The sequence below is a fragment of the Aethalodelphis obliquidens genome, unplaced genomic scaffold, assembly GCF_003676395.1.
Source record: "Aethalodelphis obliquidens isolate GAN/ISIS:26980383/991018 unplaced genomic scaffold, ASM367639v1 scaffold4, whole genome shotgun sequence".
In the NCBI taxonomy this organism is placed as follows: domain Eukaryota; kingdom Metazoa; phylum Chordata; class Mammalia; order Artiodactyla; family Delphinidae; genus Aethalodelphis; species Aethalodelphis obliquidens.
This window is the reverse complement of record NW_020837948.1, coordinates 62,093,833-62,112,204: the sequence shown is the minus strand read 5'-3', so window position 1 is coordinate 62,112,204 and position 18,372 is coordinate 62,093,833. Positions and strand designations below refer to the sequence as shown.

The window sequence follows — 18,372 nt, the reverse complement described above, 5'->3', positions numbered from 1 at the left end:
CTTTAGTTGAAACCAATTATGAATTGTTGCTGCATAGAGACTACGCAGCAATGTCACCATATATTGTCAAATTGCTCTCCAAAATGGTGGGATCAGTTTAACCTCCCACCACGTTCTCACCATCTTTGTATTGTCAGACTTTACAACAGTTGTCAATTAGGTGGATCGAAAATGGTATATGGTTGTTTTTTCAATTAATACTTCTCTGATTACCAGTGAGGTTGATCATCTTTTCCTAGATTTATTGGCTTTTTAGACTTTTTCTGTTAGGTTGCTTACATTTTTTTCTTTCCTGTTGATTTGGTGGGGAATTTCTTATATATTCTGGATACCGATCCTTTATCAGAAATTTGCACTGGAGATACCCTCGTTGCTGTAAACAATAAATTACTGATCTGTGATAAGAATAGAAGAGTATTTATTCAAGCCAAACTGAGGATTATAGTCCAGAAGACAGTCTGTCAGATAGCTCTGAGGAACTGTTCTGAAGAAGTATGGTTTTCAGCATAATTTATATCTTGTCAGAACAGAAAACATCAAGCATGACAGGGGTACATTCCTTCAAAGTTTCAAAAAAAGAAAAAAAAAAGATCAGCCGAAGACAGGTCACCGAGTACACAGTGAGTCAGTATGGCCATGGCTCCCGGGAAGGGAGCCTTATCATCAAAGGAGTACTACTACTGAAGTCCCTGGAAGGGAGGCATTTATCCCTATCTTCAAAATGGACATTCTTTACTTCGGGGACAATGCACCCTTTTTTTTTCAATGGTTAAAAGCAGATGTACAATGTGTGTTTGATAGACCACAAAACAGGCTGTTCTAGTTAGCAAAAAGTTTGTTAAATCATGTATAAGCCAGAATGACTTCTCCATACTTCAGTATGTAAAAATTTTTTCCATCATCATCTCCCAGTCTTTGGCTGGACTTTTAGTTGATTTATGATATGTTTTGAGGCACAGATATTTAAAATTTTAATCTGGTTAAATTTGTCCATGTTTTTCCTTTATTGGTTCCCTTTTTTGTGTGCTTCCCTACCTCCAGGTTATAAAGAATTCTACTATATTTTCGTCTAAAAATTTTAAAGTATTGCTTTTCACATTTAGGTCTTCATTCCATTTGGAATTAAATTTTCTTTGTTGTGTAGTATGGGGATCCAGTATTTTTTCCCCAGCTCTCTCAACACTATTGATAGTATGTCCCTTTCCTGGTGAGTTGTAATGCCAAGTTCCAGTTTCTACTTGGATCTGTTTCTGGGCACGCTATTCTTTTTTACTGGTTGACTTTTTTTCCCCCATCCCTGCTCCAATACAATAAGCCTATAATTACTATTGCCTTATAAAGTCTTGAAGTCTGGTAAGTCCCACATAGCTACTTTTCTTCAAAATTATCTTGGCTTACTCTATGGGTCAGTTGAGAAATTTGAAACAGATCAGGAGAATTTGAATATGAACTAGTTATTATATGCTACTCTGGCATTATTATTAATTTTGTTAGGTATGAAAATGGCATTATAGTTATGTAAGAAAATGTCCACATTTTAGAGGTGCCTACTTAAAGTATATAGGGATGAAATAACATGAAGTCTGGGACTTGAAAAAGTATATATTGTAGCCAGCAAAAAGGGGAGGATGAATGAATGAAGTAAGTATGGCAAAATATTGGTAATTATTGAATCTGGGTGATGAAGTAGATGGCTTCATGAAACTAGTCTATTTTTTATTATGTTTAGAAAATGTAATAATGTTTTAAATTATCTGTTCTTAGCTCTTTACTTTTCCATATAAAGTTTAGAATCCATTTGTCAATGTCCTTGAAAAATGCTCTTGTACTTTACATTTAGTTCCATTAAAGAGAATTGACATATTTGATGTATTTATGATATTGAGTCTTCCTATCCATGAACATGCTATCTATGTTTATTTTGATCTCATTTCTTAAGCATATTTTAAGAGTGCTTTATAGTGTTCATGGAAAGCTTCATACATCTCTTGTTGGCTTTATTCCTAAGTGCCTTATATTTTTTGGTGCTATAATAAATAGCCTACCTTTAAATTAAAAGTTCTATTTTTAGTATATAGGTGGGGGATATCTTTTAAAGTAGAATAGTTGATTTTCTGGAGTAGGATTTTTTTTTTTGTATTCTTGGTTACATTGTCATTGTATAAAGTAGTTAGCTCTTGTTCTTTAACCTGGTACTTGGTTTTGTGTAAGACTGAACCTGTTAATGCAGTTTGATGTGCTTATTCACAGTAACAACAGTTTAACCATTTTCTATATCCGTCGCAATTTGTAATTTTTCTTTTTGGAAAATGTGGTCCCTGGGAGCATATTGTTGGACACATTAAGCATCTTATTTTATGCGTTACGCATTTCCTCCGAAGTAGTCTAACTTGAAGTGCTCCTTTTGTTTATTAGCCTCTATGCGTTTAATTATTTGTTCCTCATTTAATCTAACAAAGATGTGTAATTCAAAACTTAAGGGGAAAGGAATGATAGGTACTTGATCCTTTCTTATATTGTTAATTTTGCCTTTCTGATTCATGATTCCCACTCCCTTCTTGCCGACTAATAACTAGCTACATATGAGTTGCTACATATTTTTGCTATGTTTTTTTTTTAAGAAATTTTTAAATTTTTAATTAATTAATTTATTTTTGGCTGCTTTGGGTCTTTGTTGCTGCGCGGGGGGCTTTCTCTAGTTGTGGCAAGCGGGGGCTACTCTTTGTTGTGGTACGTGGGCTTCTCATTGCAGTGGCTTCTCTTGTCGCGGAGCACGGGCTCTAGGTGTGCGAGCTTCAGTAGTTGTGGCACTCGGGCTCAGTAGTTGTGGCTCGCAGGCTCTAGAGCGCAGGCTCAATAGTTGTGGCACACGGGCTTAGTTGCTCCACGGCCTGTGGGATCTTCCTGAAACAGGGCTCAAACCCGTGTACCCTGCATTGGCAGGTGGATTCTTAAGCACTGTGCCACCAGTGAAGTCCTTGAAGTGTTTATATATATGTATTGGTCTAAATAATTTAACATATTTCTAATGTGTTTGTTTTTTCCTCTGCCAGATCAAACTTGGACATAGATCAGAAGCTAAAGATGGTGAGTAAGTTATTTCATGTAATCTGACAGAACAGGAAAGGTTCTTATTCTCAGTGAGGAAGAGAACAAAGTATTAATTAAAGTTAACAGTGGTTCTGGATAGAGTTATTGCAGGGTCCCAGAAGAGTAAAGATAGACTCAGGATAGAGATAGGATATTTGTGATTTTCACCATTTGGGTGTTCAGAAGAATATTCAAGTCACCTAAGTAGATGGAAGACAGCAAGGTTATTAGTGACTTGTCTTACTGTCTTCATTACTGCTTTAGGTGTTGTTACAAGCCATTGTTTCTTCTTCTTCTGAGCTTCTGATTACTTTGAAAATTCCGGATTCATGGAAGTATACAAAGCTTACTATAGAATAAATGTATGGAGGGGAAAGATTTTTTTTTACCCCTTCTTCCAAAGCCTTATTTGCTAGAGTGCTAAGTCCTATTTAGTCATCAAGAAATAGTTCCTATATAAAGGATCCATCATCTCTGTAATAACTAGTACCAGATTTTATTTTAAATGTTGAGTTCCATCCTTCACATTGGGCAAGATGGTATCTAATCACTAGTTTGCTGTTAGCTTAAAGAATCTGCCACTGATATTCATAAGGCAAGAGAAGGGAGCCATTAACTTCTCACCTATATGCTACACACTTGTGTACATGTTGTTCCAGCAGTCTTCAGATCTGATATCTCACAGATAAAGTGAATACTTTTTTCACCATTTATCATAGTCTGTGCTAAGCTATTTTAAAAATAAAGCAATATAAAATGGAAACAGATATGTCATAAAAATTGTTATTTTTTTCCTGAGGAATAGTCATCGCTATTTCATCAGACTGACCTTTCCCAAAAAATACGTTTACAAGAAGGTTTGAGATTTCAGAATTATTTTTCACTTTTTTCTTTGCCTTTTTATGTAGGTATAAATAGAACAGCTTTAAGAGAGATAAAATTATTACAGGAGCTAAGTCATCCAAATATAATTGGTGTGAGTATGATCTAAGTTGTTTCTGGGATTTGGGACCCTGCCTTTCCTGAATGTGGTAGATGTTGATTGAAGGCTCAGCAAGATAAGTTGTTCTAGACGAGCCTTGCAAAAAGGCTGAAATTTATTTTCTATCCTAATTGTTCTTGTAGGCAGTGTCTTAAAAACTATACAACTGATGAAATAAATTAAATATTGGCATACAGGCTGATTTTGTCAGAGATCATTTTGAAGCCTAGAGAGCTCTAGCATGTGTAAGACCTTTAGCAAGTTCCCTTGAACTCTGTGCCATAGTCCCTACCTCATAGCGTTGTTATGAGACTGAATACACGTAAAGTACCTGGGATAGTGCCTGGCATAGAGAACACGCTCATTCAATGAATGATAGCTGCTGATGCTATTTGTAGGATGTTCTTAAGTACCAAGTTTGGGAATTTTTCTAAATTGGAGACTTAAATGAGGTTTTCATTAATTCATATCTTTATTATAACTCCAAAATTTGGAGGGAGAGGTTAAGTATTTAGTGAGTTTGTTTTTAATAGTAAGGTTTAGTATCCTGTGCTTCAAAGTACTAATTCCTAGCCCAAAAAAAGGATAAATATTAAATTTAATAAAATTATTTAAACTTTACAGAGAATTATCAACAATCCAAATATTTGTTTAACTTTTTAAAAATTACTTTAATACTGTCAAGTGTTTAATAGAGAATCACATGTTGATTTTTTTTAAAATTTTGCTTTGCAGCTCCTTGATGCTTTTGGACATAAATCTAATATTAGCCTTGTCTTTGATTTTATGGAAACTGACCTAGAGGTAAGATTAAAATTCCTGGAGGAATTTTTTTTCTCTATTTATCCAAAGAGAATCTAAATGTTTATTTTTTGCCTTTGAAGATACTGGCAGTCAAAAGAATGCTTAATTTTGTTGAAATCTAGATGTGTTCTCAAGTCAAAGATCTTCTGAATCATTGAGCCATATTCCCAGGGTTAAATACAAGAGTTGGATTTCAATAGCATTGTGTCTACCAAGTTCCCAAAACCTTATTAACATTCCTTTTTCGAAAAATGAGTGTTTGGCTTCGGAGGATTTGGAACTTCTTTGTGATATTATCACAGAATATCCTTTTGAAAGCCAGGTTTCTTTTTGAGAAAAATAAGATTTTATACTTCTCATTAATATTAATTGAATCTCAGTAATGGACATTCCAAGAATGTGGAACAAGTGGAATTCTCATACACTGCTGATGAGAATGCAAAGTGATGCAGCCACTTTGGAAAACAGTTAGGCAGTTTCTTATACAATTAAATATACACTTAAGGTACAATCTAGTAAATACTACCTCTACGTATTTATTTATCCAAGAGAAACAAAAACATATGACTACACAGATGTTTAGCTTTATTTGTCACTACCCAAACTGGAAACAACCCAAATAGCTTTCATTAAGTGAATGTGTAATCATAAAGTGGAATACTATTTGAGAATAAAAAGAAACAAACTACTAACATATGCAACAGTATAGGTGAATCTCAAATACATTATACTAAACAAAAGAAGCCAGGCTCAAAAAGCTATTGATATTGGGCTTCCCTGGTGGCTCAGTGGTTGAGAGTCCGCCTGCCGATGCAGGGGACACAGGTTTGTGCCCCGGTCCGGGAAGATCCCACATGCCGCGGAGCGGCTGGGCCTGTGAGCCATGGCCGCTGAGCCTGTGTGTCCAGAGCCTGTGCTCCGCAATGGGAGAGGCCCCAACAGTGAGAGGCCCGCGTACCACGAAAAAAAAAAAAAAAGCTATTGATATTATATGATTCCATGTATGGTTTTTTGGAAAAGGCAAAATTAAAGGAACAAAAATGATCAGTGGTTGCCTGGGTAGGGAATCGAGGGGAGGATTGAGTAGAGAATGGCCTGGGGAGAGTTTAGGGGATTATGAAACTATGTCTTGATTATGGTAGTGGTTACACAACTGGATGTGTTTGTTGAAATTCATAGAACTGTGAGATTAAAAGGGTATATTTTACCTATTTAAAAAAAAAGAAAATGTGAATTTTTATCTCATATAACGAAAAGTCTAGGAAAAAACTGACTGACTTGAGGCATAGTTCACAAATAATGCTAATGTAACACAGTCTTTCACTTTAACTCAGTGTTTTCTCTCTGTTGCCTTGTTCATGGGTAGAATTTCTTAATATAGTGGCTCAGGCACTTGCAGGCTTCTGTCCTTAGAGTTTAATAATCCCTGAGGAAAGAAAGTGCTTTGTTCCCTTTGATTCTAGCACCAATATTTGCCTTGGCTTGGCTCACTTATCCATCCCTGAGCTAGTCTGGAAAGCAGGCTGCAGTGTGGTGACTGACCATGCCTGGGTCGTGTGTCTACCTCTGAAGTCTACAGGTAGCGCACAGTCCTGTTTTAACCACGTGGACTAAGCTGGGAACAGATGGAGTGTTGAATGCTGTTGTCAGAAGGGGCTATGTATCTGGGGACAAGTGAAAACAACAGATGTTTGCTACATGGATGCCTAAAAACAAAGCAGTAGGACATAAAGCACTGCTTTCTTTCCAAACCAAAGATACTTTCCCTAACCATATAATTGGAGGTTCTGACAGTACTTCCTAAGGAGAGTTAGGCAAGCTCTCTTGAGATTCTCCTCTATGAATACATCCATTTTATGTCTGTAAATGATTTTATATAGTAGAGTCCATTTGGAATAATAAAGCTTACCTGTATATTGTATGCCTGCTTTACAGGTTATAATAAAAGATAACAGTCTTGTGCTGACACCATCACACATCAAAGCCTACATGTTGATGACTCTTCAAGGATTAGAATATTTACATCAACATTGGATTCTACATAGGGTAAGGTTTTTAACCAAGTATTATTGATTCTTCATGTTGTAGTCAGACTTCATGTTGTAGCCAATTTATTACACAAAAGGTCTGAGTATGTAAATTGTTACAAAATAGAGCTGGGCCATTTTATCCAACCTTCTTCCTCTGTGTGCTCCCTTCAGTTCCACTACGTGGTGCTGTGAGGACTCTGAATTACTATATGAAACTTAGAAATGGAAGAGACCTAGTCCTTCATGTTTTTCATAGTTGAAGAGCTAAGTTGCTGACCAAAGTTACGTATTTTTTTCAAGGTCAGCAGCTGAAAACTGACAATAGTATTAGAACCTAGACATTTTGGCTTGAAGTCCAGTGTTCTTTGTGCTATACTGTTGTAATGGGAAAAAAATAAACAAAACCAAAAACAGTGGGAGTCTGGATTAAATTATGCAATGCAAAAATACCTTTGGAAAAATATTTCTAGTAGCTCTAAAATTCTAGGAAATAATGAAATAAAATTTCTGAAATGACTGAGTCATTGTTAGGAGCATTCAGCTACTAGAACAAGGCTGATAATTTAGATAGGTAGATGTTCTTAGGCACCCTATTTAGATGAAATAGCTAAAAATAAGTTATAGTTAGTAATTCTCATACTTAACACTTGGAATCCCTTTTAGGTTATTGCTAATATATTTTTAGCATAGATTGTGAAGACTGTATTCCTCATCCTTGTAAGTGCCTAATATTTTTATTTACTGAAGTTCATACATAGTGGGGGTTTTTTTGTTTGTTTGTTTTTGTTTTGTTTTTGGCCTCGTGGCTTGTGGGATCTTAGTTCCCCGACCAGGGATTGAACTCGGGCCCTCAGCAGTGAGAGTGCAGAGTCCCTAACCTCTGAACCGCCAGGGAATTCCCCATATATATTGTTACTAAATTAAATAGCAGCAGCTATTTATTGAGTGCTTACTATGAGCCAGTCACTACACTAGGGCTTTTACAGGAAATATTAAATTTAATCCTCACAGCAAACCTGTGAAATAGGTTTGTGAAATTAAGTACCTTGACCCAGTGTCTCACTAAGTAATATGGCCAATCTTATTTTGCTTTGTAGGATTTTATGTCAATAAAAATAATATTGGTGGTTGTTTAGATTTGGGGTGTTACCCCATTTCTGCTAAGTTTAAATTTAAGCCAACTAAATGTATCATTGTGATATTCTTCTCCACCCTGCTTACTTGTTTGTTTAAAACCTCTATTATATAGGACCTAAAACCAAACAACTTGTTGCTAGATGAAAATGGAGTTCTAAAACTGGCAGATTTTGGCCTGGCCAAATCATTTGGGAGCCCCAGTAGAGCTTATACACATCAGGTTGTAACCAGGTAAGGATTCCTTAACTAACTGAAACCTTACATTGTGTAGGATATACACAAATGATTGTGATTACACAGATGAGCATCATTTGTCTTCTCTGAACTTTTGGCAGAGTTCAGGGATTACTATTGGTACTTTATTAAAAATATAGCCCTTTTCTATATTGTGTGTATCTTACCACAGTGAAAAAAAAATATACAGCCCTTCTTTCAAACGGAGTTGAATTTAACTCAGTCCTCAGAGATTTACCAAGTTATTTTGGGGACTAATTTATACTTCTTATACGGTTTAGTTAGGTAGGTTGGAACTCTAGTGCCTATTCTTGTACATAAGCATGTGATTTGGGGGGCCTGTGTTTATTTTATTGGTCAGTCTTGGTTCCACATTTTATATCATTCAGTGTGAATGAAAATTCTCTAAACAAAGCAGTGCATTTATATTTGGATTTTGCATATTATTAGTTGCTTCCATTTTCTGTTTATACTTCTTATGTATAAAAACTAAAAATCACATTAAATAGATAGGGATGGTAGATTTTATCTTGTCAGGATGACATTTGTTAATTTCTCTGACTCTTGTAAGGATCTGAGAAGTCATCAGATTCTCTATCCTTTTAAATTACTTTGTCACCTTTCTCCAGATCTCACTGAGTGTCAGTCACCTGAGCCCTGAGTAAAAAGTAAGGGATATATAAGTAGTTGCTCATGTAATTTCTGGAAAGATTAAGCCCATCGTTCAGGAACACTGGGGACTCAGGAAAACAGGGACCCACATACATGAGTATTGTGTGCCACTGGTTTTCATTTACTCGTTTCTCATACTTTCTCTTCTTGCAAATCAAATGCTACTAATAGGTCAAATTAACGTGAGGACTGAGAATTAACAATTTAGATAACCTCGACAAGAGCAATTTTGGTGGAGTGGTGGGATGAAAGCCTGACTGCAACGGGTTTAAGAGGATGAGAGAAGAGGAAATGGAGACAGTAAGAACAGACAACCAGAGAATGAGGGGTAACTGTTAGGGGAAGTGGGGTCCAAAGAAGTTTTTGTTTTTTGTTTCTTTATATTTTAGTTTATTTTTTAAGGCTAGAAAAAATAATGGTATGTTTGACATTGATGTTAAAAATCTAGTAAGAACAAAAAGTTGATGTAGGAGAAAGAGGAGAGAATTGCAGGAGCAATATCCTTGAAAATAGGCAGGAGAGTGGGGTGTCAGTGCCCAAGTTGAGGGATTGACTTTAAAAACAATCATGGCTAGTTCATCTGTAGTTATGGATGGGAAGGCGGATTGTGAGAATACAAATGACTGAAGGTGAGTCTGTAGAAATTTTTTTTCATTACTTGCATTATTTCAGTGAAGTAGGAAATAAGGTCATCAGCTGAGAGGAAGGATGGTGTTGAGGGTTCCTGGAGAAAGAAAGTGTTACTCATCTCAAAGTGGGAGAGTGAATGGACTAAGGGTGTATGTAATTTCCTGGCAGTAATATGGAACTTGTTGATTTTATAGCCAATTTTTCTTGAGTTAATATATCCATAAAAGTGCATTTCATCAGTAGATGATGTTTTGCTGAGGAATTTTCTCTAAGAAATACTTTAATTCCATCCTAAAATGACAGTATTTCTTTTTGTTCTTCAGGTGGTATCGGGCCCCTGAGCTACTATTTGGAGCTAGAATGTATGGTGTAGGTGTGGACATGTGGGCTGTTGGCTGTATATTAGCAGAGTTGCTCCTAAGGGTAAGTCTGGAATTGATGTACACACTTCAGTATTGTTATAGGAATTTGTTTTTATAATTTGTGTAATAATTATCTTCCCAGAGGTAATTCCCAGAGAGGAGTACCATCCTTGAAACAAAAAGCCAACAAACAGGTTAATAAAAAAAAAACCTCTGCCAAGTACAACCTTTTTATTAATGCTAATGCGAGGTGAGATCTCCCACTTAGGACAATAAAGGTTTTATTACAGATCATTCTGTGTTCTGAAATGTAACTATAATAAAACTCATTGGGTTGTAATACGGTACTGTCTCTACAGTAACTAAAAGTGTTAGGATAAACTTACGTACTTCTGGTACTTTTTTGTTTGGGCTGTTTAAAAGTACACTTTAAGAGATACGTAATACCAGCCACTGCAGATGCAACTCTGCATAACTTTAAATATTGTATGAGAGGAGCATTTTAGTTCTGTTCAAGCAGAGCAGACATGGTGGTCCTATAGCATTTCTCAAACTGAGACCATCTTACAATGAAACATCCTCTCCCTTCCCTCACTGTAGAGAAAGATGCCAACTTGGTAAGTTTTCTTTAGCTATGAAGTTTAGTTTAGCCCTTCTCAATGATGAAGGCAGAGGAATGTTGGGAAATCACACTGAGGCTGAGTGTTTTTCCTTCTTACATTCCAGATTCCAGCCTCTACTCCCCCTCTCCTCAAGCCATGTGTATTTAAAGAAATGTGAACCCAAAACACAAAAATACAGCTATTTATTTCCTTGAACACAGAAAATAGCTTCTGTACGCCAGAGAGAAGATACCTTCTTAAATGTCTTTTTTAGTTTAGTGTGAGTTCTATGCATCATTTTGAGATGCTCACCCTTCTGAATGCTTGTAGAAGAAACCCTCACATTTAGGCTTGAAGATGACATAAGTAATCCCTGTAGTAATGGGTCCTCTGAATCACCTGGTGTGACAACTATGCTACTCACAAAAACAGAGTTTACTGGAAGGGTACATTTGAGAATCTGTTAACTCTCAAAAGCCCAGTTCATTCATGACCAAGACAGAAACAGAATTCCATAGCCCCTAGTGTTATGACTGATCATTCCATTTAGAAAGTAAGGAGAGAGAGATAGCAGTTGAGAATAAATGGGTTAGAAATTGTGGACCTGGTTGAAGTCATAGTTGGAGTCTTGCTAACCATTGGCATCGTTGTTGGAATTATTATTAAGGTTATGAAGGAGTTGACAGGCAGCCCTATTTGGTGAAGAACTGTACCATTTTGCCATATATTTTTCCAGCACAATTAAAGAAAAATGTTTCCTATTTTAAACTGTCTCTGTACTCATTTGAAAATATCCTTGGAAATGCTGTCCACACAGTTCTAAATCTGTGGTGAGATTCTGCAGTCCAAATAGATAATAGTTGAAAGCCAGGATAATTCAGAAGATTTGCTAATATAAGCGTTTAACTTCTTTAAAGTGTTTTTTTCCTATATAAATTTTATAGAAGGTTTAATAACTAGAAAACAGGAGCAATAATAAGTAAGCCTATATCCAACCAAAGTAGTCTATATAGTTTAAAACATTTTAGAAGCAAATTGGTCTGCATTCTGACCTCTGAAAAGGAATTGAGAAGTATTTATACTAGTGGAGTATTATGTCACTAAATAACACAAATCTACTTTTTAATTTATGATCTGTTTATGTTCTTTTTTCTTAATCATGTTATGAGACATAGTGATTAATAAAAAATCTAAACTTGGATATTACCTACTGAGCAAATGCCACTATCTGGTCTAGATAGTTTCAAAGATAACCATTTTAGTTTGTAAATAAGAAGTAGTTTGGGGGAGACATTTTATGCTTTATAGGAAGGTCACTGGGCATCCTACTGGCCTGCATTAGAGCATTCCCTAGAGATGATGTGGTGATACAAAAATTTGATCAACCAGCAGCTGCCTGCCATACTCTTACTTCATCCAGATGGTGAGGATCCAGAGCTAATGGCTTGGCCTGTGGTTGATCTTCAGCCCTCTGACATTCCAATACTTCAGTTTGGCTGTATCAGCTCAGAACAGAGCTTCCATCAGTTTTTGCATAGGCTTCTGGATGCACATGGGTGTTAGAGGCTATAGGATATCAGATGTTCAAGAACGTTATTGTTCATGCCTATTGCATAAAAAAACTTGATGATTTTCTGATATTTGGTTTGTGATCCCTGCCTCTCTGTAAAGACCTGAGAAAGAAAAAATAAATTTCTACAATGTCATTGTTCTTAAAAAGATGAATCTCAACACAATTTTAAAAGAGAAGTCATGAGTGGAGTCATACTGAAAAGAACCAGAGGGAAGTCCCTCTTGGGTTCCTGTACTGTTGAACTCAGTACTTCTCTTCCTTTTAGGATTAATTAGACTCTTTTTCCTAAAACTGAAAAGTTTTCAATCATATGCTTAGTCACAATTGTATTGGTTAAATTCTGGTGTCCTCTAAGAAGCTGTTATAGAACAGGATAAAAGAACAATAAAGGGCTTCCTTGGTGGCGCAGTGGTTGAGAATCCGCCTGCCAATGCAGGGGACACGGGTTCGAGCCCTGGTCCGGGAAGATCCTACGTACTGCAGAGCAGCTAAGCCAGTGCACCACAACTACCGAGCCTGCGCTCTAGAGCCTGCGAACCATAACTACTGAGCCCTCGCGCCTAGAGCCCATGCTCCACAACAGGAGAAGCTGCTGCAATGAGCGGCCCGCGCACCGCAAGGAAGAGTAGCCCCTGCTCACTGCAACTAGAGAAAGCCTGTGCGCAGCAGCGAAGACCCAATGCAGTCAAAAATAAATAAACAAACAAATAAATATAAAAATACTGACTAGGACTTGGGAGGCCAAATCATTAAAAAAAAAGATTTATTGTTTATTTATTTTATTTATTTTTGGCTGTGTTGGGTCTTAGTTGCAGCATGCAGGATCTTCATTGAGGCGTGTGGGATCTCTCATTGTGGCGTGCAGGCTTCTCTCTAGTTGTGGCATGAGGGTTTTCTCTTCTCTAGTTGTAGCACACAGGCTTCAGGCGTGGGCTCTGTCGTTGTGGCATATGGGTTCCAGAGTACATGGACTCTGTAGTTTGCTGCATGCGGGCTCTCTACTTGAGGCATGCAAGCTCAGTAGTTGCGGCACGTGGGCTTAGTTTCCCTGCAGCATGTGGGATCTTAGTTCCCTGACCAGGCATCGAACCAGCGTCCCCTGCATTGTAAGGCAGATTCTCTACCACTGGGCCACCAGGGAAGTCCCAGACAGTGGATTTTTTTAGTCAACGTTGCATTGATGCTTAATACAATGAAGACATTTTAAAATAAAGTGATAATTATATCTTGAGGATTTTTAAGATGGCAAGGCAAAAATCTCCCCCCCTCAGAAATTATCTCTAAAAAGAAACAAACATAAATGTTTGAAATTAGGAGGTGCCTGTAACACTATGCCAGAGGATATGAAGCCAGAAATGAAGAAGGCTAAAAGTCTTCAGAAACGGATACCAACTGAACGCAAATTTTGTTTGGCACACAGAATCCTGGAGTTGCGTAGCAATGAGAGTGATCATTGATGGCAATAATGAGGTGCAGGACTAAAAACAGAAGGGTTGGTTGAAAAACCTGTATATTGAGCACTTAATAACAAGGTCCCCGACACGACCAGGTTACTTTCCTTCCCTCAGCTATACTTCCCCCTGACTTATTCCTCCACCAGGGAAAGGTTTATTCTCCAAAGAAACTGAAGCAGGAATCTCTAGACATGGGCATCCTTAGACCCAGTGAAGGATGGGGGTGAGATGCCAGGGTGAAAACACACAGATTACATGAAAGTCTGCAAACTAAACAGTAAAACCTCCAACTTATTTCCCTGTTCAGCTCCCAGAACCTTGGCAGCCAGCTCATTTTAACTCAGGTAAAAGATTAGAGGATCCTTCACTGGAAGAACTGAACGGTCCCAGAGAATAGACCCGTAGGTAACTGGCATTAAGCTACCTGTCCAGTCTTTCTAGATAAAGGCCATGAGTTAACAAGCTCTTTTCATAGATAGAATGCTTTGAATCAGCTTTTTTAGTACCTTACCTTTAAATATGAATGGTTAGGCAGTGATCACCAGATAGTTATCAAGGATTTTCAGGTATTTAATGACTGCTTCCAACATGTAAGGATAACCAGATAATTGGCAAGGATCATCAGGTATTTGATGAAAGCGTCCAACATGAATGACAGACTGAAACAAACTAAAAAAGAAACTTGGAAAAAATAGAAACTATCAGGTAGCAGAAGAAGATTCATCCTCGCCTCCCCACCTGCACCAAATCTTCAGAGAACTGAGAGAATATACTGCATACATAAAACAAGAACATGATGCTCTTTTACTGAAGGAACAATCAAAGAATAAAGTATACTTGAAATTTTTCAAAAAGGATAACTAAAAGCAAACAAAGATAGTAGAAAAGTAAGCTAAAGAACTCTTTCATTAAATAGAACCAAAAGATAAAAGAGATGGACTATAGTAGGGAAAAGATAAGAAAATTAGGAGATTGATCCAGGAGTGATCTTAGAATATAGCAAAGGAGAAGAAAGAAAATCGAGGGTAGGAAATTCATAAGAAAATAGCCCAGCATTGATGGATGTGAATAGGTTGGAAGTGCCATAAAGATTCTGCACAATGAATGAAAGAAGCCCCATGCCCAGACACATGGTGAAATTTCAGAATACCGGGGGTTCTTAGGAAAAAGCCTTTATTTCCACAGAGAGAAAAAACGTGAAAAGCTTACACAGAAACCAAAATAAAGGATTAGGGAAAAGATGGCATCAGACTTCTCAAAAGCAACATTGAAGACAACAGAACACATTGTGAGGGATCCAAAGTCCACGCATTAGGCAGCTCATTTTAATTTAAATTTCTTACATCAGACAAAAACAGCCATCCTTAAAATCTGGTTAAATTGCAAGCTTGCTCACAAAACTAAGGCTATGATGATGAGTGTCCCTGTCTTCAGATCTCGTAATACAATTTACGTTGGTGGTTTGCAAAGTAGCAGAGGTATAAGAAGAAGGTATAAGAAGAAGGTATAAGAAGAAAATGTGAGCATGTCTAAAAAGATTTATGGGGACTTCCCTGGTGGTCCAGTAGTTAAGAATCTGCTTTCCAGTGCAGGGGACGTGGGTTCAATCCCTGGTCAGAGGAACTAAGATCCCACATGCTGCGGGGCAACTAAGCCCACATGCCGCAACTACAGAGCCCATGGGCCACAACTAAGACCCGACAGCCAAAAATAAATAAATATTAAAAAAAAAGATTTATGAAATGTTATTTAATATCCCTTCTAGTTTCTATTTTATTCACATTTAATATACATGATAGCACGCTATTATAAATACATATTTTAAATAGGGGTTATGTTAAGTCTGGGTCCAATCAGAATATAGAAACCACACATTAATTTGAAAAGGGAAGCTTAATATAAAGAATTATTAACTATGACAAGAGGTTGTAGTAATGAGGGATTGACTAACAAAAAGTAAAGAGAACTCAATATAGGAATAGCAGATACAAAGAGCAGTCACCCTTATACCTAGGGGTAACGCTAGGACTAAGGACAGAGCACCCAATGAGAGGACACCCAGGGCTGAGATCTAGACCTCTTGAAGAGGGCACAGTGTGGCTCACTGGTTGGCCGAGAAGCTGCTGTAGAGCTGTGCTGAACTTGCTGGAAATCTGTCCTCTTAGATGCTGAGGAAAGCTGTTCAGGGTATTTCAGGTGCTGAGGAAAGCATTTCTCTAGAGGCACTGCTACAAAACCATCTGCAGGGCATTCTAGAGGGAAGCTGCTGGCCTCCATGCACTGTTGGAGCTGAACACTAGAGAAACTGGTCACACTGCAGGAACCTGGTACCAATTCTAGAAGCTGAGAGTGGTGCAGGAGCCTGCCAGGCAAGCCGACTGGAACCAGGAAGCAAAACTTTTCTTCCTGTGATGTCTCTCCTGCATTCTCTACTGACAAAGCTTCACTTGGCAAAGGAAAAATATTTAAAGGGCCCAGATCCATTTTTATGGAAAGTCAAAAAGGGTGAATTTGGAGTATATTGATAACTGGCAGAGGTGTTTTTGTTATGTTTTGTTGCTGGTAGAGGTCCACAGTAATAAAAATGTTGGAGACTTGGTACTTAATTTCATGTCTTCCCAGTGATTCTATAAACTTTTTCATTGCCTTTAACAGTGCCAAAGGCCTCTTAACTCACAGAGTAGAGAAAACTCCTTTTTTTTTTTCTTTCCGGTATACTTACATGTCTGAGAAATGAATTGGAAAATAATGTCTTTGTGTAGCAAAGATTTTGATCATTTCTTATCAGCTTACTGACGTTTAACTTATAATTATTTTTTTATATCTTTATTAGAGTATAATTGCTTTACAATGCTGTGTTTGTTTCTGCTTTATAACAAAGTGAATCAGTTATACATATACATATGTTCCCATATCTCTTCCCTCTTGCGTCTCCCTCCCTCCCACCCTCCCTATCCCACCCCTCCAGGCACTGAAAGCACCGAGCTGATCACCCTGTGCTATGTGGCTGCTTCCCACTAGCTATCTCCCTTACATTTGGTAGTGTATATATGTCTATGCCTCTCTCTCGCTTTGTCACAGCTTACCCTTCCCCCTCCCCATATCCTCAAGTCCATTCTCTAGTAGGTCTGTGTCTTTATTCCTGTCTTACCCCTAGGTTCTTCATGACATTTTTTTTTCTTAAATTCCATATATATGTGTTAGCATATGGTATTTGTCTTTCTCTTTCTGACTTCACTCTGTATGACAGACTCTAGGTCTATCCACCTCATTACAAACAGCTCAATTTCATTTCTTTTTATGGCTGAGTAATATTCCACTGTATATATGTAACTTATAATTATTTATCCTCTTAAAGTTGGCCAGTATACCTCTTCAGAGAAAGAATTTGCCAAGAGATTGTTTAAATAATATTGGAATAGAGATGTGTTCTCTTGCCTCCCAGCCTTTGCACCTGCCCTTTTGCTAGGATAGTTTTCTTCTTCCATCTTAGACTTTTCTTTCGGCAACTCTCATCTTCATCTGTCAACTTTCATGGCCACTTCCTGTAGGAAGCCTTCCCTCACCTGTCCAGAGTGGGTTAGGTGCTGTTCCCATATGGGCTAGGATCCTATCCTGTGCTCTCACTGAACACGTCATCTTGTAAATACTGCTTTACTGGTATCATCGTTGTTCACCATGTCCACCCCAGGGGAGAGCAGGGACTGTCTTGTTCCCTTGTTTAAATGCCTAGGGCTTAGCACAGTGCCTCTTACATGGTAAGTGTTTATTAAAGATGAGAGGCGTGAATAAAATGGACAGTATGGTACTCTTTACTTGGATAGCAATGGCAGGATCTAATGCCGTATCCAGTATGCCTCAGACTAAATTTTTGTTATAGTTTAGTGTTTCTTATTAAATTAAATTTATAGTATTATTTATGTAACAGCTATCAAAAACTATCTTGAAGTGGCTGCCTCTCACTTTCTTTCAGGTTCCTTTTTTGCCAGGAGATTCAGACCTTGATCAACTAACAAGAATATTTGAAACTTTGGGCACACCAACTGAAGAACAGTGGCCTGTAAGCCTTCATACATGTTCTTTGAAATTTAGTTAGAATTCTGTATAGTGTATAACGTGAATATTACTTAAAGAAATGTACTAATTGTCTTAATTTATTAATAATATATACTCATTGCAAACGTTATACAAAGTAAAAGTTAAAATTATGATATACCATCCAGCCTTCTATATACTTATAGCCCTCCCCCATCCCAGTAATTCCCATTCCAGGGTTAATCACTCTTATTTTGTTGTAAAGCCTTGCTATGAGGATGCACACACAAACACATATGCACATATAGACATATAGAGTTGCTTTTTCTTTTGTTCTTTAGCAAAATAGGGATCACACCATACGAATTTTTTTTGCAACTGACTTGCTCTTCACTTAATATTATTGACCTTTTTCTTTTTAAGCCATATAATACTTAATTTTATGGATGTTCCATGTTAGTTTATCAATATCTTGATGGATTTGGGTGTATTTATTGAATTTTCACTAACACAATCAAGATTTTTTAGTATTATAATTTTTTTGTTGTTGGCCACGCTGCATGGCTTGCAGGATCTCAATTCCCCAAGCAGGGATTGAACCTGGGCCACAGCAGTGAAAGCCCAGAATCCTAACCACTAGGCCACCAGGGAACTCCCTGTTATTTATTTTTAAACCATTACATGTCTATAAAAAAGAAATACTAAATCTGTGATAAAATTTAAAACAATATAAATTGCTAAATTTTATATATTACAGTTCAGTGAAA

The 18,372-nt window shown here is 37.3% G+C and overlaps 1 protein-coding gene across 2 annotated transcripts in view; it reads left to right on the top strand.

Moving 5' to 3' along the window:
• The window catches only part of CDK7 (cyclin dependent kinase 7), a 28,200-nt gene that overhangs the window by 3,467 nt on the left and 6,361 nt on the right, over positions 1-18,372 (top strand). The window contains exons 3-9 of one of the 2 annotated variants that reach the window (XM_027100941.1): positions 3,054-3,087; positions 3,999-4,066; positions 4,808-4,876; positions 6,812-6,922; positions 8,156-8,274; positions 9,903-10,002; positions 17,544-17,630. In XM_027100941.1, the coding sequence (XP_026956742.1) occupies positions 3,054-3,087; positions 3,999-4,066; positions 4,808-4,876; positions 6,812-6,922; positions 8,156-8,274; positions 9,903-10,002; positions 17,544-17,630 (588 nt within the window). The remainder of the gene's footprint in view (positions 1-3,053; positions 3,088-3,998; positions 4,067-4,807; positions 4,877-6,811; positions 6,923-8,155; positions 8,275-9,902; positions 10,003-17,543; positions 17,631-18,372) is intronic. The other variant, XM_027100942.1, reaches the window with a different exon arrangement.